Genomic DNA, 23696 nt, shown 5'->3' with positions numbered 1-23696 from the left:
CAGAGGCAAGACGCTGCAAGGGCCCTCTCCACAGGGAGGGGATATTCCCGCTGGGGCTGTACTGCTGGGGAAATCGAGGCACTGAGCGAGGCAGTGATTTACCCGGGATCAGCCGCAGCACAGCGAACCCAGGAGTCTCGAGAGCAGGCCAAGCACTGTGTCCCTGATAAAAGGGGGGAAGCTCCCTCCCAGGGAAACGTAAACCCTGACACAGCTGCAGCAAAGCTTTGGCTCCTGCTTCCTTCGCCCGGGCTCTTCCCACTCCCTGTAACACCGCTGGCACGGGGCCGGCGGCAGCACACAGTGGAGCGGTGCGCCTGCGCCGGAGCCCTCTGACCGTGGCAGACCTGGAGCCCGGGAGGCTCCGGGAGGCCAGTGGGGAGCTGTTTCTGGTTTTGGCACATGGTGTTTCTGTGCTGAGGCATGGCCAGCCCGCTTTCATCATCCATGGCTGGTTCCCGGAGAGGAATCCGCGGGGCTGGGAAAGGTCATCCTGGCTGAACTAACTGCCCTTGGATGGGACTCGCTGGGCAAGGGACAGCTTGCATCAGGCAGGCTGGGAGACGGAGCAGTAGCTTTCAGTCCCTCGTGTCTGTTCATTCTCCTAAATTCTGCTTGAGTGGGAGCCAAGAGTAGGGCCTTGGCAGGGTTTTTGAAGGGAACAACAAGGGGAGGAAATGAAGCCAGACAGCCACCAGGAAAAAAACAAAGGTTGGTCGCAGGAGGGAAGCGGAAGGGCACAGACGTGAGCCATGGACCTTCCTGCCTGCACCCTCACCCTGGCTAGCTTGTACTCCCCTGGTCTGAAGGGCCCTGGCTGCTTGCCCCAAGCTAGCTCAGCTTGGGAGCACAGCTGGAAAGCATGGGACACTGGTTACCAGCCTGTTCTGGAGCCCCGCATGGAGCCAGATCACAGCTCTTCCCCAGGGGAGTGCCCATCTGCTCCTCGGTGCTTCATGCCTTGGGGCATCCCTTGCCTGCTCTCCTTGGCGGTCTGCCTGGTCTGCATTCCTGGCCCTTGTGGGAGCAGGGTGGCAATTGCTGGCGCTAGCAGAGAATGACAGGCGAGCGTATTTTGGACCCGGCTGCCTGCTCAGGGGCTTCGGCAAAGCCTTGTAGTGAAACAGGACCCCATCCTCCCAGCCCACATTTCTGTGGTGGGCAGATGTTGTTCCTCCCTCGCCCCCCTTCTTCGCCCCGGCACTGCCACCCCGACAAATGGGGTCCTGGGCTGAGGAGCAGTATCGCTTACAGGGAGCATGTGTCTGGCCTGGGAGGAGGGGGCATTTAAATGGGCAGCTGTTTTTTTGTTGTTGTTCTCCCTTGCTCTGGAGCTGTTCCTGCCATTTGGGCTGGTGGCAGGTCCACGTGGGGGGAGCTGAGCAGTACAGGCTCCTCTGGGAGAAAGGGCTGAGCGGTGTCCCGGAGCGGGAAGGATCCCAAGGAGGGTAAGAGTGACCAGGGGAAGAGGTGGGGAGGAGAGCAGTCCCCTCCAGTGCTTCTCCCCCGAGCCTCCCCCAAGCAGCCCCCGGCTCCCAGAGGGCTGCGGACCCCCGAGCACTGCGCTCGGGCTCCCGCATCCCGCTCGGGTCGGAAGGTCCGAAGCGCGAGGAGCTCCCGGGCACCCCCCGATCCGCCTAAAGCACCTCGGGGGGGGTGGGGAGGAGGGGGCGGAGGGCGCCGGGGGCTGACGGCGCGCCCGCAGGCTCGGGGGGCAAGCATGCCCGCCCCGCCGCTGGCCGCCCCGCTGCTGCGCGCCCTGCTCGCCCGCCTGCTGCCGCTGGCCCGCAAGCGCCTCCTGCCGCCGCTCCGCCGCCTGGGGCGCCGGCTGCGCTCCCGGGAGAGCCGCCAGGCCCTGCTCACCTGCCTGCTCTGCCTCCTCAACCTGCGCAAGAAGGTGGACGACTGAAGCCGGCCGGGGAAGGGAAGAGCAGGGCAGGGCAGGGCGCGGCGGGTCTCCCCCGCCTCCCCTGCCCGCCGCGGGAGGAGGGACCCGGGCAGGGGAGGGGACGCGCCCCGGCGGGGGCGGGAGGGTCCGCCCAGGCAGCCGAGGCCGGAGGGCCGCCCGCGCCTTGCCGCTCCGGCCATGGGAGCCGGGCCGCCCCCCGCGCCGCTGCCCCCCGCCGCGGGGCCGCCCCGCTGAGCGCCCCGGCGGGAAGGGGCGGCCCCGCCGCCGCAGCCGCCGCCGCCGCCCGCCCCGGGGAAGGAGCCGGCGCCGCCCGGGCGGTCTCCATCACCGGCGCTCCCGGGCGGCGGGGGCCCCGCGCTGCCGCTTCGCCCCACGGTGCCCGGGCCGGGTCCCCCGGCCGCCCCGCTGCCCGCCGGCGGCGGCGGGGAGGGCGAGGATGTCGGGCAGCACGGCGAGGAAGGTGCAGCCCTTCACCATCAGCACCAAGCTCTCGCTGCCCAAGTGTGCCGCCGACTTCTCCGGGGACGCCTGCCCCGGCATCGCCCTCGCCTCCGCTCTGGACACCCACCGCGGCCTCCGCCGCAGCCTCAACGAGCGCATCTCCCTCTACCTGGCCCAAGCCCGGGCCAGCCCGGCCAGCCCCCCGAGGGCCAGCCCCGCAGCCCCAGCCCCGGCGAGGATGGGGGGACCGACGAGGAGCAGCTGAACCGCAACTCCCTCGCCCGCTCCATTAAGAAGATCACGCTGTCCAACTGGCATGGGGAGGCTGGTGCAGGGGACGCAGGGGGACCCAGGGACCCTGCCCGGAGCGGCGGCGAGAGGAACCACAACAACAACAACAGCAGGCCAGGGAAAGCTCAGTTCAAGGTAAGCGCTGCCCGTACCCTGCGCCCTGTTCTCTCCCCATCTTCCCTGCGGTTCCCCCTTCCTGGCTGCCAAGGGACGGGTAGGTCCTGGGGAAGCTGCTCCCCGGCAAGGGATCCCTGCTGCCTTGTTCCCGTGCCCTCCAGGCAGCACTCGCTACAGGGCTCCTGGGGTAGTCGCTTTTCCTCCCATGTCCCCCCCCCCCACTTCTCTGTACCGTCAGGCTGGAGGGCAGGTGGTCTTTGTGAGTGAGCTGGAGACGAGTTTTCTCTAGGGCTAAGATGACCCAGAAAAGCTCAGCCCCAGAGCCTGGCTATGGAGGCTCAGCTCTTGGGATGCCCATGATGATGCAGTTGTGTGCGGGGAGCTGGGAACTTGCTCTCCCATTTACCAGAGGGGAAACGGAGGCTGGGAGAAGGGAAGTGACTCATGAAGGGCCACACAGTCAGGCAGAGCCGGGACAGGACTCGGAGCAGGACCCAGGGCTCCTGGCACCCCGCCCTCCGAGTCTGAGCGCTAGCAGGCACGGAGGTCCGAATCCATCAGTGCCGGAGCCCAGGAGACCCCCTGTGTGGCTGGGATGGGGCGGAGGGCAGCTCAGAGACCTCGCTGTTGCTGGCAAGAGCAGGCAGGAACTCCTTGGGTTTTAACCCTGACCCGCAACAGCTGGTTTCCCGGCAGGATAGTGTTAGGGAGAGCCGCTCAGCCCACTGCCAAAACCCTCGTCTTCATTGCCAATAAAGGCCAGGCACGGCCTTGCAAGAGCTGCCGCTTCCTCCGGCACGCAGGCAGCTCCTCGCTGGGCGGCCAGAGACTGCGCAGCCCAAGGGGCATCGGCACGAGGGCTCCCCTCTTTCATATAAGGTAGGGACACGTGCTCGGCATGGTGGTGTGAGACTCTCTGGAGGGTGCCAGGATCGGCCCCTCCTGCCTGTCCGGCCTGGGGGGGTGGAGCTGGAAGCGGGGGCAGGCTGCAAGATGGAGCTTTGGGAGGGAGAGGGACAGCCAGGGTGCAGGGGAAGGCGTGTGTTAAGCGGCACGGCAGCTGGAGGAGAGAAGGGAACGCTGTCCCCCGGGCAGGGCACATTAGGGCTTTCCCAAGCGTGCCCCCCAGCCCTGTCCCTCGCTCCTACCCTGTAGGAATGGGGGACTCCTCCAGGATGAGCACAGTGCAGCCCGGGAGTGTCTTGCCCCTCTCGTCTTGCTCGTGGGAAGTCATTGGCACCTACTCTTCTACGGGAACATGGCGAGCACGTGTGCCACGTTAATTTTGCTTTTAATGAGGGAAAGAAGCATTCGCAGAGGAGGCAGCTGAGGCCACTGCACTCGTTTCACGTGTGGCTTTGCTCATGTCGTAGAGCGTGGGGTCTTGCTGGGGAGCGGTTAGCACGGCACCTTATGGATGCCGAGGAAGGCACTGCTTCTTCTCCCAGCCTTCGGTTGCTCCAAGAGTTTGTTGTTTTGCTGGAGCGAGGACCCGGCTCCGGCCAGAGGGACGGGACGGGGGGGGGGGCAGTCCCAGTGGAGCAGCTCTGCGGGAAGGATGAAGTCATCCTTGTGCCGGCAGCCCTGATTTCCTGTGGCTGACGGATCGTGAGACGGGGACTTTAAATAAAGCTCCTGTGTCACCTGCAGGCTTGTCTCCCATGGCTGAGCCCTGGAGGGGGGCTCACGGGCTGCAGCCGGCGTGGGATGCTGCTGCCTAGAAGAGGGCTTCCTAGGGTCTTATGCCCCATAAGCACTTCACGTTTAGCTCCCCGCCATTCCCTAATGGGCATCCAAACCTCTTGGCCCCACGGTCAGGCAGGTGGGTGCCTTCTCCTTCTGGTACCCTCCTGCCAGATGCGCTGAGCTCTCGCTGCGCCTGCTGGGCCGTGACTCAGCCTCGCTCCCTGCCTGCTCTTCCTGCTCGGGATGGGATGCTGTGGCGTGATGCAGCGGTCTGTCCTCTGCAGCTACCAGCTGGGCTTTGCAGGCCCTTGGAAAGGGCCGGTGGTGCTCGTCTCCCAGGGGTTATAGGGTTGTTGGGCTGTTTGTGGGGCTCTGAGCCTTTCTGGTGGCAGCAGCTCTAGTGCTGGGGGCTGCCATCCACGTTGGGACTCTTCTGCGGTCCTGCAGAGATGGTAGGAAGCCACTTTCTGTGCAGGGAGGGAGTCCTGCTTTGCCTGGGTTGGTTCCCCCTTGGACACTGTCCCCAGTCTGGAGTGGTCCGAGCGGTGGTGGACTGGGTCCAGCTCTGGCTGATCTACCACCCCGTTTGCTGCGGTCTCAGAGGAGGGGGTGTTGGGGCAGCACACGTTGCCCACCACCTCGTGTTGCCCTGTGCACACTTGGATGGCTGTTACAGAGACAGCAAGGTGGCCCCGGGGAGGGAGTGCAAGGAGGTCCGTAAGTTTGCCTGGTATATCCGACAGCCCAAGAAAAGATCCATACGTAGAGGATGAGAGTGACTGCCCTTGTGCATGATCCAAGCAATCCCACGCGCCTCTCCTCCTGGGGCTGGGCCCCGTTAAGGATAAGGTAACATGGAGTTCATCCTGGACCTCCTCTCTGTGCCTGGCCGCAGCTCCTGGACTTCCTTCCTCCTGCCTCTCCTGCTCCCACCCTCGCCCGAGTCCCCTGGGAGCCCTTCCCTGCGAGTCAGCCGCCCCCTTAACTTTTGCCTCCTGGACAGGCTGGTCAGGGATCAGCAGCTGCGAGGATTCGCGTTTGTGCTGGTGGGATTATTGTCCTCCTGTGCCCTTGCGCCTCTGCCCTGCTGTCCTGGCGATGGGCAGGGGGGTGCTGAACCTGAGCGTCCTTAGATGACCACGGGCCAGTGGTGACCACTGAATGGGTTTCTGCTGGCTTTGGAGTCATTCAAGGGGAAAAAGGGGTGTGTGTGTGTGTGTGAGCTAAAATGGAGAAGGCGCTGAGCAAAGCAAGCTTAGGAGCTCTTGCCACTTGCTGAACGCATGGCAGGAGCTGCGGATGCTGCCTGGAGGAGCCTGGCCTGGATGCGTAAGGAGGGACGGGCAAGAGCCCGGCCAAGTGATATTTGGGTACTGCTGGCAGTCTCCTCTGGCCCAGGGCAGGGGGAGGCGGCTGCTGGGACAGTCGAGCACTTCCAGGCTCACGGCTGCGCATTCCCATCTCTAGGTCTTCCTCAGGAAGGACGTGGATGCAGAGGACGAGCAGCAGGAGGCCAGGAGTCCCTGGGCCGGTGGTTTCTGCTCTCCGGTGGACAGAGGTTCCCCCTTCTATGCGGTACGTCCCCCAGCCCTCGCCATTTAGAGGGTCTGACCCCGGGGCACAGCTTGGGGTTGAGCAAGCGAGGGCGGCCACTGGTGCTCTGCCCGGGTGTGGATGGAGCCTCGCCGCTTTAAATGAGCGAGCGATCAAGCTGGGCATGACGGGGCGAGGGGTCAGCCCCCAGGCCAGTGCCCAGAGGTTTTATCGCTTCCAAGGGAGCCAGATTACAGGCTCCTCCAGCCCTGGCCATGTCAAGAGACTGAAGATCCCAGAGTCGCAGGAGGGCCTGAGAATCTGTGTTGCTATTTAAAAAAAAAAAAAAAAAAAAAAAAAGAAAAAGAAAAAAAGGACAGAGGATTTCTGTAGTTCTTGTGGTTAGGCAGAAAGGCTTTGACAAGTGACTCCCATGCCGTCAGCGAGGCAGCACATGCCAGAGTGCTTAGAGAGCCTGAAACAGTTGCCTGAATCCCGCTGCTCTGCAGGCTCCCGGGAGATTGCTCCCGGGCTCAGGGGTGGATGGGACCCCATGGGGCAGCTCATACCCAGCCCCCTCGGGGAGGGAGGGCTGCTCCGGGCTGGCCCCAGGAGCAATTTCTGCCTGGTGAGAGAAGGCAGTGAGCCCTGCACCTTCAGGTTCCTCCTGAAGATCTCAGGCTCCTGTTTGCCACCAGTTAGTGTGCAGTCAGGTCCCCGTCCCTGGGCAGCGGGGTGGGAAGCGAGTGCCCGGGCGGCTGTGCCGTCCCCTGGGCTGCGTGCAGCTGGGCCTGGGGCTGAGCTTGGAGGGGGGCCAGCGCTTTCACTGGCTGACCTTCGCCGTCACCCCCGGCGGAGCTGGAGCCCTGACAGAAGGTTTCGTCAGCGCCGGCCGCCCGCGAGGCCAAGTCCCGGGGGAGATGCTGCGCTTTCCGTCCCCTGCTACCGCTTGCTTGGGGTGGGGGTCTCCGGGTGCCCCTCAAGGAGTGGCGGGCTGAGCTCATCGGGGACCTGCCCCATGGCTCCCCCATCCCATCCCCTGGCAGTGTCCCCCGGGGTGACACCAAACAGATGCTGCAGACATGAATGCTCCTCGCAGGGATGCACAGCCTCAGGCTGGGGGGACAGCAAGCACCACATCTGCCTCCAAAGTGGGCACAGGGACCAGCCCAGGTGCTGGGTGCCATCCCGCCAGCCTGGAGTGACCCAGGGCTGAGGGGCAGCCTGGCAACCCCTTGCTGGGGCTGCGAAAGCAACCGGCGCGGCCTTGGTAGAGGGGAGCTGTGCCTCGGGGACCTGGGAGAGAACCCCAAATGTGTCAGTGAAGGAGTGGGATTGAGGACGAGGCAGGCTGACATACTTTATTTGGGTTTCCAAAATGCTCCTGGGAGGCGATGGGGAGGGCTCCCTGGGGTGGCACGCTGACCCCCCCACCTCTGCCCACCCCAGCTGACAGGACCCCCGGCATCATCACCCCGGAAAGAGAGCCCCAAGGGCAAGGAGCCCACCACGGCACCAAGATGCGGTGGGCAAACCGGTGTGGGAGCAGCCCCCCTCCTCGACCCGAGCCCTCTGGTAGCCCAGTTCAACCGGGAGATGCTGCAGGTGAGGCCAGCCGGGACGCCCGCCCAAGGGGCTGCGTGGGGAGCGGGGTGGGGGGGCCACCGGCAGCCTTTCATGTGAGCCGTGGGGTGGGGTGCGCAGCGGGGAGGGCTGAACTCCCGGCCCCGAGCGAAGCCGTGGTTGTGGCATGAGATCATGTTTGGCCGCCTCTCCCTGGCTGTCGGCCCCGGGGAGAGGGGATCAGCCCACACCAGGGCCCTGCTTCCTCCCCACGTGCACACGCTCCTCCCGTCCCCCATCGTCCTCCTCCTCCTCCCAGCCCCTGTCCCTCCCCAGTGGCGTGGGAACGGGGATGGCACGGGGGGGCTGCTTCCACGCCATGCTGGGGAGGGTGCACGGGCGCTTGCACTGGGGAGCAGGGTGCAGGGAGAAGAGATGCTTCGTGCAGGGATGTCCCATGCAGAGACTCTCGGTCTGGCCTGCCCGGGGGGACCCCAGCTTCTCCTGCTGGGCTGGGGCAGATGCTGGAAAGAAGTGAGATGCCGCTTGCCTTCCCACTCCCATCGCCACTGATGCGATCCTGAGCCCTTTTGCTGGCCTGTTGGTGCTCGGAGCAAATGGGTTGTCAGCCAAAAGGGTGCCCTCCAGTCGCTGTCGAGGCTTCGGGGGGTTTGGGCTTGGGTCCCTGAAGCCATGTCCTCGGGGCTGTGGCGGAGGCGCCCAACCACGTGACTCTTCCCATGTTGCAGGCGGAGGGCTGGGTGCGAGGCAAGCTGCGGGACCTGAAGGACGGCTGCGACCTCCAGGACTGGGAGGAGGTGGCTCAGACTCTGCAGCGGGACATGAAGGATTTCGAGAACACGCTGATAAAGCTCAACCAGGTGAGGCCGGGCGGCAGCACAGCTCCCATTCCCCGCAGCACCCATGTCCCCGGGCTCTCTGCAGTGGAGGGTCCCGGGGAGCCCCTGATGCTGAGTGGGTCCCTTGGCCCCACAGATGGGCGAGCAGCTGATGTGGCGGGTGAGCCCCAGCGCTGAGGCGGTGCGGAGGCAGCTGCTGGCCCTGCGGGACCAGTGGCAGCTCCTGAAGCAGACGGCCGCCAGCCAGAGCAAAGCCCTGGGGGGGCTGCGGAGCCTGCAGGACTTCAACAGGAAAGCCGAGCAGCTGGAGGCGTGGATCAGGCACAAGGTGTGGGGTGCGGGGAGCATGGTCCGGGGAGGGGGACAGCCTGGCTGTTCCCTTGCCTTCTCACACCCTCCCCTGGCCCAGGAGGAGAAGCCCTCCCTGGCAGCCCTCCTGCAGGAAAGCCCGGACAAGATCCAGCTCACCCGCCGCATCCTTGACTTGAAGCAGGTGAGAAGCTGCTGGGGGGCTGCCGGCGTGCCAGGGACCCCGAACCCCACGAGGCTGGGGCATGGCGCAGGTTCCTGAGGGAGGATGCTGATGTCTGTCTCTCTGCTTGGGCCAGGAGGAGCAGCAGTTCCAGAGTCTGCACAAGGAGCTGAATAGCCTGGCCCAGAAGCTGGAGAAACAAGGCAAAAGTGAGAGCAGGAGCATCTCAGCCCGGCGCAAGCACCTCAACAAAATGTAAGCAGAGGACGCACGGGCTGAGCAGGGCCGAGCCGGGTGCTGGGAGCCAACAGGCTGGGAAGCAGGACCTCCTGAACCTCCTGCCTGTCTTCCCTCGTCCCAGCTCTGCACGGCTCCCCAGGGGGCACAGGCTGCCCTTCACCTCTCCCCTTCCACCCGCGCAGGTGGCTGCGGCTGCAGGGGACCCTGAAGGAGCACCATGAGGTTCTGCAGCTGGCCCTGGAGGTGGCCGCCTTCCTCCAGCAAGCGGATACCCTGCTCGGGGCCATCCACGCCAAGGTACCAGCGCTGGAGCCAGGGTCAGCCTGGTGTGAGGCTGTTGCATGGCCAGAGCGAAACTGGGCGGGCAGCATCTCGATCTTGTCCCCTGCGTGGAGGCTGCTGTGGTCCCAGCACCCTCAGCCTGGGGCTCGGGGAGAGAGCTGGGAGATGGAGCCTGGTGTAAGAAGGGGAGCCAGAGCGGCAAGCGTGGCTTTGCAGCGTGCCTTTCTGCTGGAGCTGAGGGCAGGGCCCCGTCCTCCTCCCACTGCTGACTGCAGCTTCTTCTTACAGCAGAGGAGCATCTGCAGTGTAGGGAAGCCAGGGGAGGGCGAGCCATGCCGGGATCGGGATGTCAGGGACATAGCCAGCCAGGTGATGGTAAGTGCAAGGCTCTGCCTCGTCCTCTGAGCCCTGAGGAGCATCCTGACAGAGGGGGGATGTGTGCCTTCCTGGGTCAGTGCTGGCCACCAGCAGGGCTGGGGGCTCGGTGGGCACCCCACAGCCATGCGGGGTGGCTGGGGCTGTGTGATGGATGGGGGAGCCTTCCCGGAGGCAGCAGGGGACTGGGCTTGGCACCCGCCGCCTCTCCTGCCCCCACAGGGCTGGTGGTGAGTTGCCATCACGCACTTGCACCATGGCCACGGTGGCTCGTCCCTCGCCAGCCCTGTCATCGCTCCCCGGCTGCTCTCTCTCCTCCAGATGCTGGATGTGACTGTGTCCCAGCTCCTCAGCCTGCAGCCCAGCCTGGCAGCCCGAGTCACCCCCAAGCACCGAGACGTCAAGGAGAGCTGGGCGCAGCTCCAGCAAGCACTGAGGTAGGGCACAGCCCGGCAGGAGCCCCAGGGCTTCAACTCTGACCCCCCAGTGCTGGAGCCAGAGGCTTGGGGAAAGACCTGGGTTAGCCCCTGGCAGGCTCTCTGAGGCACCAGCTCCACTTAAGTTTGCTCTTTTCTCTATCCTCTGCGCCCCTGGGCCTCCCTTGCGCCCCTTTCCCAGGACGGAGAAGGCTCCAGCGCTGGCGAGCAGTTCCCCAGCAGGCGAAGTTGCAGCTCCGAGTGCAGAGCCCCGAGGAGACGATAGCAGCCATGGGGCTGTGGGGAAGGAAGCAAAAGACAAGTGGACGAGAGGCCCTAGGAGCATGGTGAGCCCTGCCTTCCTCTGGGCATCTCCAGCGCCTCTGCCTCGGGAAGACGGGGGAGCTTGTGGGAAAGGGGTTCAGGAGTTGGGCAAAGCCCAAGCTGAGCACACTTGTGACCTGGCCCCACTGCTTATGGGAGGTGATAAGTGCCAGGCCCGGGGCAAAGCAATGCACGCTTTGGGCTGGCAAAGGAGAAATGGGAGCCTTTGTGCCATAGGTGCCGAAGGACATGCCGGGCAAGATGGCGGAGCACGGGATAGGGCAGGAGAGCAGCCCTGGCTCCCCAGTGGCAGGGCAGCCCCCTCATGGCAGGGACAGCAAAAGGTACCGGCTCGTGGAGGTGGCTGTGGGGAGTGGGATGGAGTTGGAGGGGATGGGGGTCCTCTGTGCAAGGGGTGACCTTGCAGTCCTGACTGACCCCCTCCCTGCAGGAGGAGGAGAGAGACAGAGGCTGAGTGGGGGACACAGCAGCCGGAGGCCCAGGTGCAGGACGTCTGTCAGGCAGTGAACACAGTAATGTCTCCCCAAGAGCCCCATTTGCTCCTGGCCCAGCCAAGGGAGCCAGTGTCAAGGGGGACGCCTTCCCCGACCCCCTCCCACTGCTTGTGGGCATGCACGCTTGTGCACTCATGCCCGTCCCTGGTCTGGGCACTAATGCACCACGTCTCCCGGCTCCTCAGCAGACTGTGTCCCCGCACAAGGAGAGCGCAGGTGCCGGAGTCCCCCCATGTCCCTTGGGGGATGTGGAGAGCCTGGAGGCAGCATGGATGCAGCGGGAACCCCTGGACCCCAGCTCCAGCGCCAGGGCTGTGCTCCTGGTGAGCCCCCTCGGGTGTGGGGTGGGGGGGTACCCCAGGCAGGGCCTATCCTAACCGCCCTCCCTGCCTCCCAGGAAGGGCTGGCGCCGGGGGGGCCCCCAGGGAGCCCACAAGTGGAGGCCATGCTGCGGGAGCTGGGGGAGCTGTGGGAGGACCTGCAGAGGAAGCACCAGGAGAACGGCGCCGTGCTGCGGGAAATCGATAAGGTACGTGGAGGCAGGGCTGGGGTGGGCACAGGGGCGTGCCCTGATTGCAGCAGCTTGCTGGGGATCGGCAAGCGAGGCCGGTGCCCGTGGGGATGGGAGCTGCAGCGTTGGCACCGACATCTCTGGCTGGCCTTGCAGCCTGCACAGTGCTCCAACTGTGCTGCCCAAGCTGCCGGTGCTCCAGGTACCCGCAGTGGGGTGGCAGCGTGGCTCCTGCCTCCCCTGGGTGGCTCAGAGCCAGGCTGATGGGCTCCCCGCTCTCCCTGCAGGCACTGAGGCTGGTGGGGGAGCTGGACCGGGCCGAGCGGTGGCTGCAAGCTGTGGCCGGGTCACTCACAGAGCCGGCCACCATGAGAAGCCCGGTGGAGCTGCGCCAGGACCTGGAGGAGATGGGCCAGCTGGAGAGGCAGCTCCTGCTTTGTGGCCTCAAGCTCAAGGAGCTGCGGGAGGAGGCAGCGGGCGAGCCGCCCGCAGAGCACGAGGGGGCGAGGAAGATGCAGAGGAAAGTGGAGATGGTGGAGGAGAAGTGAGTCCCAGGGGAAGGTTCCTCCTCTCTGGTCCCCAGGGTGGGCAGGGAGGAGGGTGTTCGCCCTGAGGAGGTGCGGGGAGGAGGATGCTTGCCCCGAGAAGGTGCGGAGGGTGCCGGCACCTGTGACGGGTACCTGTCCCCACAGGCTGGCACGCGTGCAGGCAGCCCTGCGGCGCCGGGCGGCAGACCTGCGTGACTCCCTGGTGCTGTCTGAGTTCCTGCAGGACCTGCAAGAGGAGGAGGCGCGGAGCCGGCAGGGACCCGCAGTGGTGAGCAGCGGGGCCAGGGATGTCTCAGGATCGCCTAGCACCTGGAACCAGCCCAAGGATTGGTCTGTGGCTGGCAGGGGGACCCCATGGGTGCCCCCCTCTGGACCAACTGCCTGGGGGGTCGCTCCCCATCTCCCTCATGCCCGGTGTTTCTATTGGCTTCAGCCAGGGAGCAGGTGTTGTGGCTCGCAGGGGTCTTTTCCCCTGCCCTCGGCCCAGGCCGGGCAGCCGCCGAGCAGCGAGGACATGAGCCGCCCCTTGGGAGAGCTGCAGGAGGCCGTGGAGATGCTGAACGATGCAGCGAAGGAGCGGGAGCGGGTCATGGAGGTGGCGGCAGAGATGGAGAGCCTGGAGCGCCTGGTAGGGGATGGAGGTGGGGGGTCTGGGGAGGCAGCCAGGTGGTCCACCTGCAGCTGGCCATGCTGGCTAGTTGGTGCAGGGCATGTGCCTCAGCTGGTCCCACTGCAACACAGGGGCGTTGGGATACATGGGCACCGCTCTGTGCGAGGCTGGTATCCCCGTCCCTCCCGTGGCTGGTGCTCCCTGCCCTTTTTCAGGTGCATGGCAGGGAGCCCCCAGGCCAGGGTGGGCTGGGGCTACGTGGCAAGTGGTGGCATAGGGGGTCCCACACTGGGGTTCATCTCTCTTCCCCCCCCACCCATCCAGGTGGCGGAGGTGTCCCCACACCTGGAGGCCCTTCGATGCAGAGCCGAGGTGCTGGCTCGTGACACTGCCCAAGCAGAGAGCGGCTTCACCGCAGTGAAGAGCGAGAAGGACCTCCAGGGCCTGCAGGGCTTGCTGAGCCAGCAGCAGGAGATGGAGGTGAGAACCGGGGAGCACCATGGCCAGCCGTGCCCGTGGCGGGGAGGTGTCCTGGCTGGCAGGGGCCATCCTGGGGAGGCACTGGCCCCAGGGGCCCAGGTGTCGTAAGCCTTGGCACGCCACGGCGGGCCTGGCTGGAATTTTCCAGCAGAGCCGAGCCCTGCCCGACTCCGCTCCCCTCTGCCAGCGCGGGCCAGGTGAGGGGAGAGAGCTTGTGTCAGCTCCCGTGTGCCAGCGCCCGGCTGCCAGCACCTCGCTCATCTTCCCGCCGGTGGGGAGGTGACTCACGCGAGCAGAGTGGGGAAACCAGGCAGCCCTCTGCTCTGCCTGTCCTCCCCGCCGAGGGTGGCTCTACCCGCTCCCTGCAGCCCCTGTGCCTGCGTCTTCCCCTCCATCCCTGCGTCCTAGAACGCAGGGGAGTCCAGCCTGGGCGCGGAGGGCTTGGATGCATCCTGAACCTTTTCTGCCTTGTGATCTTTAGCGTGCGGTGTCGGAGACCCTGCAGGGGCAGCTGGAGGAGCTGGAGAGGGCAGCTGCCCGCTTGCAAGAGCTCTGCCCTGCTCGGCTGTGCCCCGTCAGCCGGGAGGTGCAGGGGACGCTGTGGGCCTGGGCAGGGCTGCGGGAGCTGCTGCGGGAGACCCGGGCCCGCGTGCAGCAGGCCGGCCGGCTGCGGCACTTCTTCAAGGATTACTTAGCCATGATGTAAGTGGCAATGAGCCGTCGGGGTTGCCTCTGAGGTGGTTGGGGGGGAGCTGGTGAGACCATGGCGTTGCCGGAGCGTGGGCTGCTGGCGAGTACGTGGGCAGTGCCGGAGCTGCGGCCAGGCAAGACCATGGGGAGCCTGGAACGAAGGGGTGTGCCAGGGCTGCCTGCTGTGGGGCAGCCCCACGGCATCTTGCCCTGCCCTGCCAGACTTGCCGCTACCCCAGCGAGCTGCTTCCAGCCATCCCTGAGCATGGGAATGGCTTCCCTGGGGCCTGCAGGGCTGAGGAGGGGCTGGGTCATTCTTCAGCCTGTCTTTCACGTGCCCACAGCTCCTGGACAGAGGACACGCGGGCTCAGATCTTCTCTGAAAGCCCAAGCGGCCACGGCCTCCCGGAGACTCCGTGTGAGGAGCTGGAGAGGAGGATCGAAGGGAAGCTCAAGGAGTTTGAGGCGCTGGCAGCGTTGGGGCAGCAGCTGGTGTCTGAGGAGCACTGCCTGAGCGCCACAGTAAGGACAGGGGAAATGGGGTCAGGGGAACCCTCAGCACCCCCTGAAATCCTCTGGGGACAGTCCCTGGAGGAGAGAGCAAGGTGTGGGTGGAGAGCCGTAGCAAGTGGTACGGGGCCAGCCGTGCATCCCCGGGGCTGCTCAGGGCAGGAAGGGGTTTCACCCAGCAATGGATGCTGAGACCTGAGGTGATGTGACTGACTGTATCCCGCTCCCAAAAACCTCCTAAACTGCTCCATAGTGAGGTGTCCTGGTAGGGCCAGTGTCCCTGGGCCAGGGGTCCTTGCAGGCTGCCCAGCATCTCTCCTCCCCTCAGATAAAGGAGCGCTTGGAGGAGCTGCAGAGCATGCTGGGCTGGGTGCTGGTGCGCTGGCGAGCACAGAGGCACCAGCGGGACCCAGGAAGCAAGCAGGAGGACAGAAGGGACCAGGAGAGCCCCTCGGGCACGTCTCCCATCAGCCAAGTGAGTACCCAGCCACATTGAGACTGTCAGGGAGCAGGACCGGCCTTGAGGCTGAGGGTAGCAGAGGCACTGGACGAAGTGGGTGGTGCAGAAGTAGGGGAGCGATGTGTGCCAATACCTCTGGGACTCTCTGGGGTTGAGGCAGGGCAAAGGGAAGATTGTCCTGACAAAGCGCCTGGCCCCAGAAGCTCTTCCTCCATGTTCCCTCTCTTGCCTCGCTCCCCAGGAGCAGTGTGCCCCGTGTGCTCGGCCCCGGCCAGAGAGCATCCACAGCCCAGTGGAGTTCACGCCCTGCTCCCTCCTTGACCCTGTGCAAAGATTGGAGCCACGGCTGCCAGCGGGAACAGCCATCTCCCCAGCGGCATCGCCCCTCTCAGATGCCCCATCAGGAGTGGAGCAGAGCTGGGGGGAGCCCAGCACCTCAACACCCCACGGTGCGGGACCCCCCGAGGAGGCTGTCATCTGGGATCCCGCCGAGGCCTCCATGCTGCTGCTGCCACCGCGGGGCCCTGGTGGGCTGGGGGGGACAGTCAACCTCATCCTCAGCATCGGCAAGAAGGGCGAGAAGAAGAAGGCGCAGCCGGTGGCCAGCAGTGAGAGGCTGGGGGAGGAGGTGCTGCGGACGGTACGTGGGGGACAGTAGGCGGCTTCGGCAGAACCATGAGTGAGCACCCAGCGCAGCCAGGGCAGCTCCCTGGAGCTGTGTCCTCATGCGGACCGGGAAGCTTTGAGGGCTGCGGGGTAGCCCCCATGCTGGGACCTCCCCGGGCCGTTTCCAAGTGAGCTGTTGGGGCTGTGTCAGTCTCAGGAGGGGGACCTTTGGCTGTGCCGATACCGAGCAATGCCTGAGGGCTGAGGACCAGCTTGCACCACCCCCTTTGCTTGCGCTCTCCTGCTGCGGCTCCTCGCCCACTCTGCCCTCAACTATCTCTGTGTCTCTCTCTCCCCCCGGCTCAGCTCCCCGCCACTAAACCCTCAGGCTGTAAAACCTTTTGGAAGCGTTGCCAGGGGCTTTTAGGAAACACTTGGGGTAGTTTAAAGCGAAAGAGAAAGCCGCCTCGCCAGCCAGTGGAAGAGGTAACGTCCCTGGGGGAGGCTGCATGCCGGGCAGAGTGGCTGCATGGCGTGAACCTGCCTGCTACCGACCCTCCTGGCTGTGCCGCTGTGCCCTGCCAGCGGTGGTCCCTCGGGAGAGGGGAAACCCTCCTGGTGCCATGGGCTCCAGAGTGTGGGTGCTGGGGCATGTGAGGAGGGGGCTCGGACAGGGCTGGCTGCAGTTTGGCCCCCCGCATAAGTGGTTTTGGTGGCCACGGGAGGCACAGTGAGCTGGCAGCTGGGGGAGAGCCTCCCCCCTCCATTGCTGGGGGGCAGCAGCAGTCCCTTGTGCAGCCAACTGAAGGGGGCAAGGGTGGATGGGGCTGTGTGAGGGTGCACGTTTTGGGGGAGGCTCACTCCGCGTTGCATGGCTTGTAAATCTGCAGCTGGGAGCCCGGTATTTTGTTAGGGCTTGCATCTGTTTGTTGCTCCAGAGCTTGTGCGAAGGGCTGTGTGCGAGGAGCCCTGAGGGCAGCTGCAGCCGGACCCCCCGCGCAGCCAGGCTGGGTAGCCCGAGGGAGAGGGCAGGGGGCTGGAGAGGCCAGAGGGCATCGAGGCAGGGCAAGGGGCTGCTGGGCTGCCAGGAAGGTTTTGGTAATGGGCACCCTCCAGCCTAAGGGGTACAGGGGGACACTGCTCCAGCTCCTGCAGGCAAAGCCCTTTGCTTTCATCCTTGCAGCTGCGGAAACCCAGGAGAGGGGCTGCAGCTGGGCTGGAGAGGGTGTCTGTGGGGAAGGGGAGGGGAAGGGGCTATGCTCAGCCCCTGCCCTTGCATTCGCCAGCTCTGCTGCCTGGGGGCATGCAGAGGTGGCAGGGATGGGCAGCAGTGACTGCTGTCTCAGTAGCCACCCAAAAGTGGTGGCTTTGGAGGGCAGCGGTGCGGGGGGAGAGCCATATGGCACAGGCAGCCCCCACTGCACCGCACCTGGGGAACTCCATCATGGGCAGAGGTTCCCCTGCCTGCCTCTTCCCTGCCTGCGCCGAGGTGGGAGCAGCCCTCGGGGGGCTGAGGTGAAGCTATGCCGCTCCCAGCTCTGCATGTGCCGCTGGTGAGCGTTTTCGGCTGCCTGCCCCCCCCTCGGCTCCCTGCTTGCCCAGGCGCAGCATGGAGAGGGGGCGGCCGGTGCAAGGTGGTGGAGGCTCTGGCCATGGGGGTCACCCCTCTCTCCTTCTGTGTGTCCCCAGGCACAGGTGGAGGCCAGGAAAACCTCCGGCGTGAAGTGGCCACCCGCCATTGCCCACCGCCCTCTGGCATCCAGCAGCGGGACACCAGCCACCTCCCACACCCTGCCGAAGGCCGGGGCCGGCTGCCTCTTCAACAGCCTGCAGCGGCGGGAGAAGGCGAGGGCCGAGCAGGCCCGGCTGCTGACACTGCAGGGCATCATGGGCGCCAGCTCCCTGCAGCCCGCGCCCGAGGAGCGCCACGGCCCCAGCAACACGTGGCCTCAGAAGTGTGGCCGGAGGAAAGGGGGGCCAGGGGAAGCTGCTGCTGCTGCTGGACCCCGGCTCGGGGAGCTGCTGCTCTACGTCAGGAACCCACTGGTGCAGGACATCGACGCCGAGTGCGGGGTAGCCCCCCGGGACACCCACCTCCCTGACCCAAAAACCACGTGCCCCCACCTTTCCCTGGGCTCCGTGCTCAACCTGGAGCTGCCCCGGGACGCGGTGGTCCTGGGGTGCCACCGAGGGGCCGTGGCGCTGCGTGAGGAGGCGGAGGGGCAGGAGCAGAGGCAGGGCGGGGGGGTGAGGCCATGGGAGCCCACAGGCACGCATGGGGCTGGATGGCAGGAGGAGGTAGATGTGGATGGGCACAGTCCCCAGGGGCCCGGCGAGGGGCTGGGGACATCCCCCAAGAGCGAGCAAGGAACGTGGTTCGAGGAGGTGAGCTTCAACCCCAGCTACAGCCAGCAAAGGGCACACCGTGCTGCGGAGGAGCACTGGAGCCCGCGGCGCCCCAGCAGTGCCGGTGAAGACCTCCTGGACTTCAGACCAAGCCGGCCATCCGATGTCGGTGTGCTGCACGAGCGGATCAGCAGGGAGGGGGACAAGCTGGCTGCCCGGCTGGGCCAGGACGGCAGCCCCGGCGCCAGCGGCAGGGCCAGGCATCGCGAAGCTGCTCGGCTGGAGCTCGGGCCGTCCCCTGCTGGCATCTCAGGCAAGGCAGGAGCCGTCCCTGGCACTGCCCGCACACAGCGGCCAGCCGGCAGCAGCCAGCCTGGAGGGTCCCCAGCTTCCCCTGCTGCCCCCACCCAGCTCTCTGTCTTCGAGTGGGCGCTAGGGACCTCCCAGCCCCCCAGCCCAGTGTCGGGCGCCAGGGAGGTTTGCCGCCCTGCCCACGGGCAGTTTGAGGAAGAGGAGGAGGAGCTGCAGGCCATCTGGGACAGGGCGGGCGAGCAGCAGGCACCGAGACCGCCGGCAGGCAGCCGTGCCCACCACCAGCCGGGGAGCGGGGCAGGCAGCCTGCCCAGCCCTGATGCCACCGCTGGCGGGCCCCTCATCCTCTCGTCAGCCAACAATGTGCTAGTGGCCAAGTTCACCCTTCCTGCCGCCGCCCGGCTCCTCCACAGCCCGTCGGGAGAGAAGAGCCCAGGCGTGGGGCACAGCGGCGGTGGCAGTCCCAGTGGGCATGGGGCATCCCCCCGCATGGAGGAGCTGGTGTCTGCAGCCCCCTTGGACAGCCCCAGCGCCTGGGATCGGCGGAGGCATGGGGAAGAGGAGAGAGAGGGCAGCAAGGTGAGAGCTGTGGGCCGGGGGCTCTCCCTCAGGGTCAGGCAGGGGATTGGGGGACACCCCAGGCAGCAGCTGGGTTACCTGCTCCAGCAAACGTGACCTGTGTTTGGGGACTCCCTGACTCCAGTGGCCCCTTTGCTCCAGCTGGTGGGGTGGGGAAGAGCTAGGTGCTGAATTTGGGGGTCCCTGCAGCACGCACTCCCTGGCCAGCCCTCAGCCTTAGCAAGGCAGCACTTCACCCTAAAAGCCTATAAACAGCCCAGCCCCTGCCCAGGCCAGAAAATTGCTCCTGTTGTCCCATTCCCACCTTGGCATTGCCTGCCAGGTATGGGTCAGACGGACCCCGTGTGCCCAGGGGCTGAGCTGGCACCACCGGCGCCAGCCCTGCTTCGCTCAGCCCCTGTCCCCTTGCAGGCCCCTCCCGGTAAAACGGAGTTTCAGATGATGGAGGGGACGCTGGAAAGGAAGCACGTGTTGCAGACAGGAGGGAGGAAGGTACGGACATGGCTGTGGGGCTCCTTTGGGACTGGGGTGCTGGGACATGGCAGGGGGCGTCCAGGTTTTGGGGCAGGAATGAAGCCAGGGATGCTCCTGGCACTACCATGGCAGTGCTGCTTGCCATGCTGGGAGGGCAGAGCCCAGGGGGGCTGGGGTGCATTTTGAGTGGCAGGGGACTGCCTGTCTTCTCCCAAACCTGTTGGTGTCATAGCTGTCCCCTGCTTGCATCCCACAGGCCAACTGCCGGGCCTGGGGCCTCTTCCATGCCGTGCTGATGAGGCAGACGCTGTGCTTCTACCAGGACCGCAGGGACAGCCTCAAGGTGCTGCAGGGGAGAGCGGGGTGACATGGGAGGGGGCTGGCAGCGGGGTGCCCTTGCCCCTGCGGCTGGGGAAGGCAGAGCCTGCCAACCCTGTCATTGCTCTTGCTGTTCCCTGTGCTGCAGAGCTCCGTGGTGGCCCTTCCCCTGAACCTCTCCGGGGCGGTCTGCACCCCGGATGCCGAGTACACCAAGAAGACCAACTGCTTCAGGCTACAGTGAGTCACCCCAACCCAGGGCAGCCAGGGTCTTATAGCCACAGCACCCCCCTAGGTGGAAGGGGCTTTGCACTGCTGGGACAGAGGCACACCAACACCCCCAGCCAGGGCCAGCTCGGTCCAGTGCCTACATGAGGATTTCCTTCTTTCTTTCCCACCTGCTTCCCTTCTTTCCCAGGCTGGTGGGGGCTGTGGTATCTGCACCCCACGTCTGTCTCGTTGCTGACTTGTTCTCCCCACCCCCAGGCTGCGGGATGGCTCCGAGTACCTCCTGAGGGCCCCCTCCCAGCCCCTCATGAACGAATGGGTCTCCAAGCTGCAGCAAAACTCAGGTGAGCAGCCCTTGCTGGCAGAGCAGGGGCCCGGCTATATGCTGTTACCAAAGGTGTGCAGCTCCTGCTGAGCCCTCTGATACATGGGGGGGTCAGAAGAGAAGCGGCACGGCATTGTCTCTGATTTATGCATCCTCCTAACCTGCCTCGGGAACAGCAGTTCTCTGCCAGGCAGGATTTGGAGGCTTTGTTTTCACACCACATACACAGTTATAAATCAGGAATAGCGCGACTGACGTCAGTGGAGCCTCAGCAGCAAAAAGCTGGTGTCAGGAAAATTATAATTGCGCCTCAGTCGTCCTCCATCTCCTTTGCGAGGCCTGGAAACCCCTCGCCTGCCCTCCAGGCAAGGAGACCTGTAATGCTGAGGTCCTCCTGCTGCTGTACCCATACCCGAGGGGGTTCAGGCCCCGCCATGAAATCCTAGGCTGGTTGGCAGGACCAAGAGCAGGCACTACAGCAGGAGGTTGGAGGGGCCAGCCATGCAGCGTGGGCACCTGGAGCTGGGGCTGGCTTTGCAGGATGGTCCTGTGCGCTGCCAGCACCCAGCAGGATTTTTGCTGTGCCCCCAGGTTTCCCCGAAGTGGATTACTTCCAGGCGGCAGCACAGCGTGTCGAGGGCACCGGCAGTGCTGGGGGGTGAGTAGCCAGGAGCTGGCCAGCCGGGTCTCGTTACAACTGTCTCCCATGCTCGCTGGTGTGTGCTGCTCTAGCAGGGCATCAGTGAGCCAGTCTGGTTTGCTAAATTTCTGCTACTTCCCAGTTTCAGCAAGGTCCCCAGCCCTGGGAGCTCCCACCTCCAGGGGCATCATCAGGTCGCGACCACCAAGAGCCAGGAGATCGTGGTGCTACCCCGCTCAAACGCCCGGCTACAGCGGCCTCTGGGCAGCCAGGATGGCCCAGCCCATGGGGCTGTGGCAGCAGCAGGTGACTTTCCTGCCTGGCTGGGCTCCTGCTGTCCCCCGACTCCTCTCCCCAGCCCAGAGAGGTGCAAGGGAGCCAACTAGGGGAAGCTGAAGGCTGTCCGTCAGTCTTGAACTCGATGGTGTCTGGGCCAGGAGTCCCAGGGCCCCATGCCCCGGAATGGGGTTAGGGGAAGGACCAGTTGCCTCCCTTCGCTTCCTGGGATAACCACACATTTCCCTGTCCTCTTTGAGGCTGACATAGGGGTGTCCTGTGGTGGTCTTGCCTTGTGACATGTCTCCATTCTGCTTCAGAGGATGCTCGTGGGGCCGGGCACAGGGACCAGCAATGGTCATCCAGGGAGTCCCCCGGGCTGTGGGACAACAGCTGCCAAGAAGACGACTACGGGCTGGTGGCCAACAAGAGGAGGTCCTACTCCTTCACCTCAGGTAGGGCCCTTGTTTTGCTGTCACTGCCAGGAGGTGGCACCACTGCCCCTGTCCCCACAGACACCCGAGGGCAGGTGTGATGCTGCTCCAGCACCCACCTGGTCCCACATCCCTGTGCCCTGGGCTGCAGCTGCCCACTCAGAGAGGGCTCTGGGGGGCTGACAGCGCCTGCTGGCACCCTGCCCTCCCCACTGACTGCTCCCTCTTGTAGCCACCTACCAGAAGATCACCCCGGTGGCCATGCCTAAGGAGCCGGTGGAGGCTGGGAGCAGCTACTCAGTCACGTTGTACATCGGGGAACAAGCACCGGCTGTGCCTCGGGCACGCTGCCACTCCTTTGTGGCCCAGCCGGGGAGCCCGCGGGACATTCTGGGGGAGAAGACCCCCAGCCCCCCTCGCCCCAAGAACAAATCCGTCTTCAAGAAATTCTTCGGGAAGAAGGAGTGAGCCCTAGCCGAGGGGGAGAAAAGCCCTAGCCTGTCCTTTATCCTCCTCTGGGGTGCCATCCTGGCATGGTCTCCACTCCCAGCACCAGCTCACCACTTGCCACCTCCCCGGGGGAGAGAGGCTGCAGCAAGCGGCTCCTCTCCAGCCGGCCCCGGGGCTGCACCGCGCCCCAGCCACTGCAGCCCCCGGCCTCAGCCCGGCGCTGAGCACCCCTCCTGCCCACCCGCCAGGTGCTCTCCCTGGGTGCCGCTGGCTCCCTAGACATCCTGCCGACACGCAGCACAAGCAGGGGTGGGGTGGGGGGGGGTTTGTTTTTATTAAAAAACAAAACAGACGCTTAGTCTGGGAGCTTCTTCCTCTAGCAGCACCCGTCGGCACAAGAGGAGAGGGGCTCTGCAAGGTGGTCCCTGCTAAGGGGTGGGGGGAGCTTCAGATGAGAGGGGCCCCTGCAGTGGGGTTCGGTCCTGCTCGGGGAGAAGCCTGAGCCGTCTGGTGCCTCACAAGGATGCTTTGTCCCGTGGTTCCTCTATGCCTGCACCCAGCCCAGCTAATCCCATGGGGGCACCTGGACCCCTTTTCCCTGTCGCAGGAGCTCGGCAGGAAAGCCACTGCCTACAGAGCAAATCTTCCTGCCTGCACAGCCCTGCCAGGCCTGCCCAGCCTTCCTCTCTTGCAGGATGGCCGCTGGCCCAGGTCACGGCAGGCGGATGCTGCGTGCCGTGGAGGGGGCCAGGGGAGTGTGTCCGGACCCCTAGGGCTTCCTGCATCCCAGATATTTTGCAATAACTTTACCAGGCTACGCCGGCTTCAGCTGCCCTGGTTCCTGCCTGTGCTGCAAAGGGGGAAGAGGAGCTGGCCCAACCTACCCTGAGCGTGCACCAGCCCCAGGGGAAGAAGGGGAAGTTTCCGGGGCTGTGGGTAGCAGGGCCTCTCCCTGGCACGCTGCGAGGCTCGGCCGCGCACACCCCTCGCCTCCTCATACATGTTGTGGGGCTTAAAATAGAAGTGCTGGCTGCAGCCCAGCTCTGCAGCAAGGGCTGGGAGAGGAGAAATGCTCCCGCCACCCCATCTCCCTCCCACAGTGTCCCCGGGGCTGGGGACAGGCAGTGAGATGGAGGTGGGCACGCCAATGTCACTACAGAGGGGCTTTCTCCATGTTCCCAATGAGGGGCAGGAGGAAATCCCAGCAAGGGGTGCTGCCGTGCGGGCAGGGGTGTGCTTTTTGTGCTCCCCCTGTGCCTTCCCACCCTCCACTTGGCTCCATCACTCTTGGCTCCGGCACCTGTTTTCCTCCGGCACTGAAGCTCAGCTGCCTGCGCTGCCTTAATGGGAAGAGGCGAGAGGGATGGCAGGGCTGGGGGGGGGATGCCCTGGGAGGGGGCCAGCCCCGGCCGGGCTGGGGAGGAGGCCAAGGCACAGCATTCGCAGCTCCTGCCGCACATACCAGGAGAGCAGCCGGTGGGCAGGTGCCAGTTCATTCCTGAGCAGCCGAGGGGCCCGGCGGAGGGAGCGGCGGGTGCAGGGCGCTCTGCTGAGGGCCCCCTTGCCAGCCCCAGGGGGCCGATGCCAACCCACGGTGGGGTGGGAGCTCAGCAAGCGTCCTGCCATGGCCTGAGTCGAGCACAGCAGCGTGGGGTGACATGTGCCACCGGAGACATGCCCCCATACCAGGGACGATGCTGGCACCCGCAGTACCGCTCTCGGTGCCCAGGGCTGTCCCCCTTGCACGGGCTGCGTTGTGCCCCTGGGGCAGCTGCCTGCCCGTAGCCTCCCCTCTCTCCTTCCCCACACTGGCGCTGAGCCCCGCTGTAACCTGCTGACAAATCCCGCTTGCAGTTCCTATGGCAGAAGCCACTT

General features: G+C 65.4%; 1 protein-coding gene across 1 annotated transcript; it reads left to right on the top strand.

Annotated features, from left to right (window-relative positions):
• Positions 1 to 1720: 1720 nt before the first annotated feature.
• On the top strand, positions 1721 to 22127 carry MYMX (myomixer, myoblast fusion factor). Its single transcript, XM_050893144.1, has 33 exons — positions 1721 to 1897; positions 2180 to 2776; positions 5912 to 6019; positions 7427 to 7582; positions 8290 to 8421; positions 8537 to 8728; positions 8810 to 8893; positions 9009 to 9127; positions 9295 to 9409; positions 9683 to 9769; positions 10091 to 10206; positions 10388 to 10532; positions 10747 to 10853; positions 10961 to 11042; positions 11213 to 11347; positions 11422 to 11553; positions 11823 to 12079; positions 12228 to 12351; positions 12517 to 12711; positions 13018 to 13173; positions 13655 to 13875; positions 14208 to 14385; positions 14702 to 14848; positions 15075 to 15473; positions 17129 to 18676; positions 19088 to 19168; positions 19407 to 19493; positions 19617 to 19708; positions 19955 to 20040; positions 20613 to 20679; positions 20804 to 20967; positions 21258 to 21392; positions 21604 to 22127. The coding sequence occupies exons 1-33, from the start codon at positions 1721 to 1723 to the stop codon at positions 21837 to 21839; spliced, it is 6657 nt and encodes a 2218-aa protein (XP_050749101.1). The 3' UTR covers positions 21840 to 22127.
• Positions 22128 to 23696: the final 1569 nt, after the last annotated feature.

This window comes from Gymnogyps californianus, chromosome 3, assembly GCF_018139145.2.
Source record: "Gymnogyps californianus isolate 813 chromosome 3, ASM1813914v2, whole genome shotgun sequence".
In the NCBI taxonomy this organism is placed as follows: domain Eukaryota; kingdom Metazoa; phylum Chordata; class Aves; order Accipitriformes; family Cathartidae; genus Gymnogyps; species Gymnogyps californianus.
This window is presented reverse-complemented; position numbering and strand designations above follow the sequence as displayed.

Coding starts and splice junctions, on each gene's coding strand:
- MYMX (XM_050893144.1), top strand. CDS start 1,721: ATGCCCGCCCCGCCGCTGGCCGCCCCGCTGCTGCGCGCCCTGCTCGCC. Junction 9,770..10,090: donor ACATAGCCAGCCAGGTGATG/GTAAGTGCAAGG, acceptor TCTCTCCTCCAG/ATGCTGGATGTGACTGTGTC. Junction 10,854..10,960: donor CATGGCAGGGACAGCAAAAG/GTACCGGCTCGT, acceptor CCCTCCCTGCAG/GAGGAGGAGAGAGACAGAGG.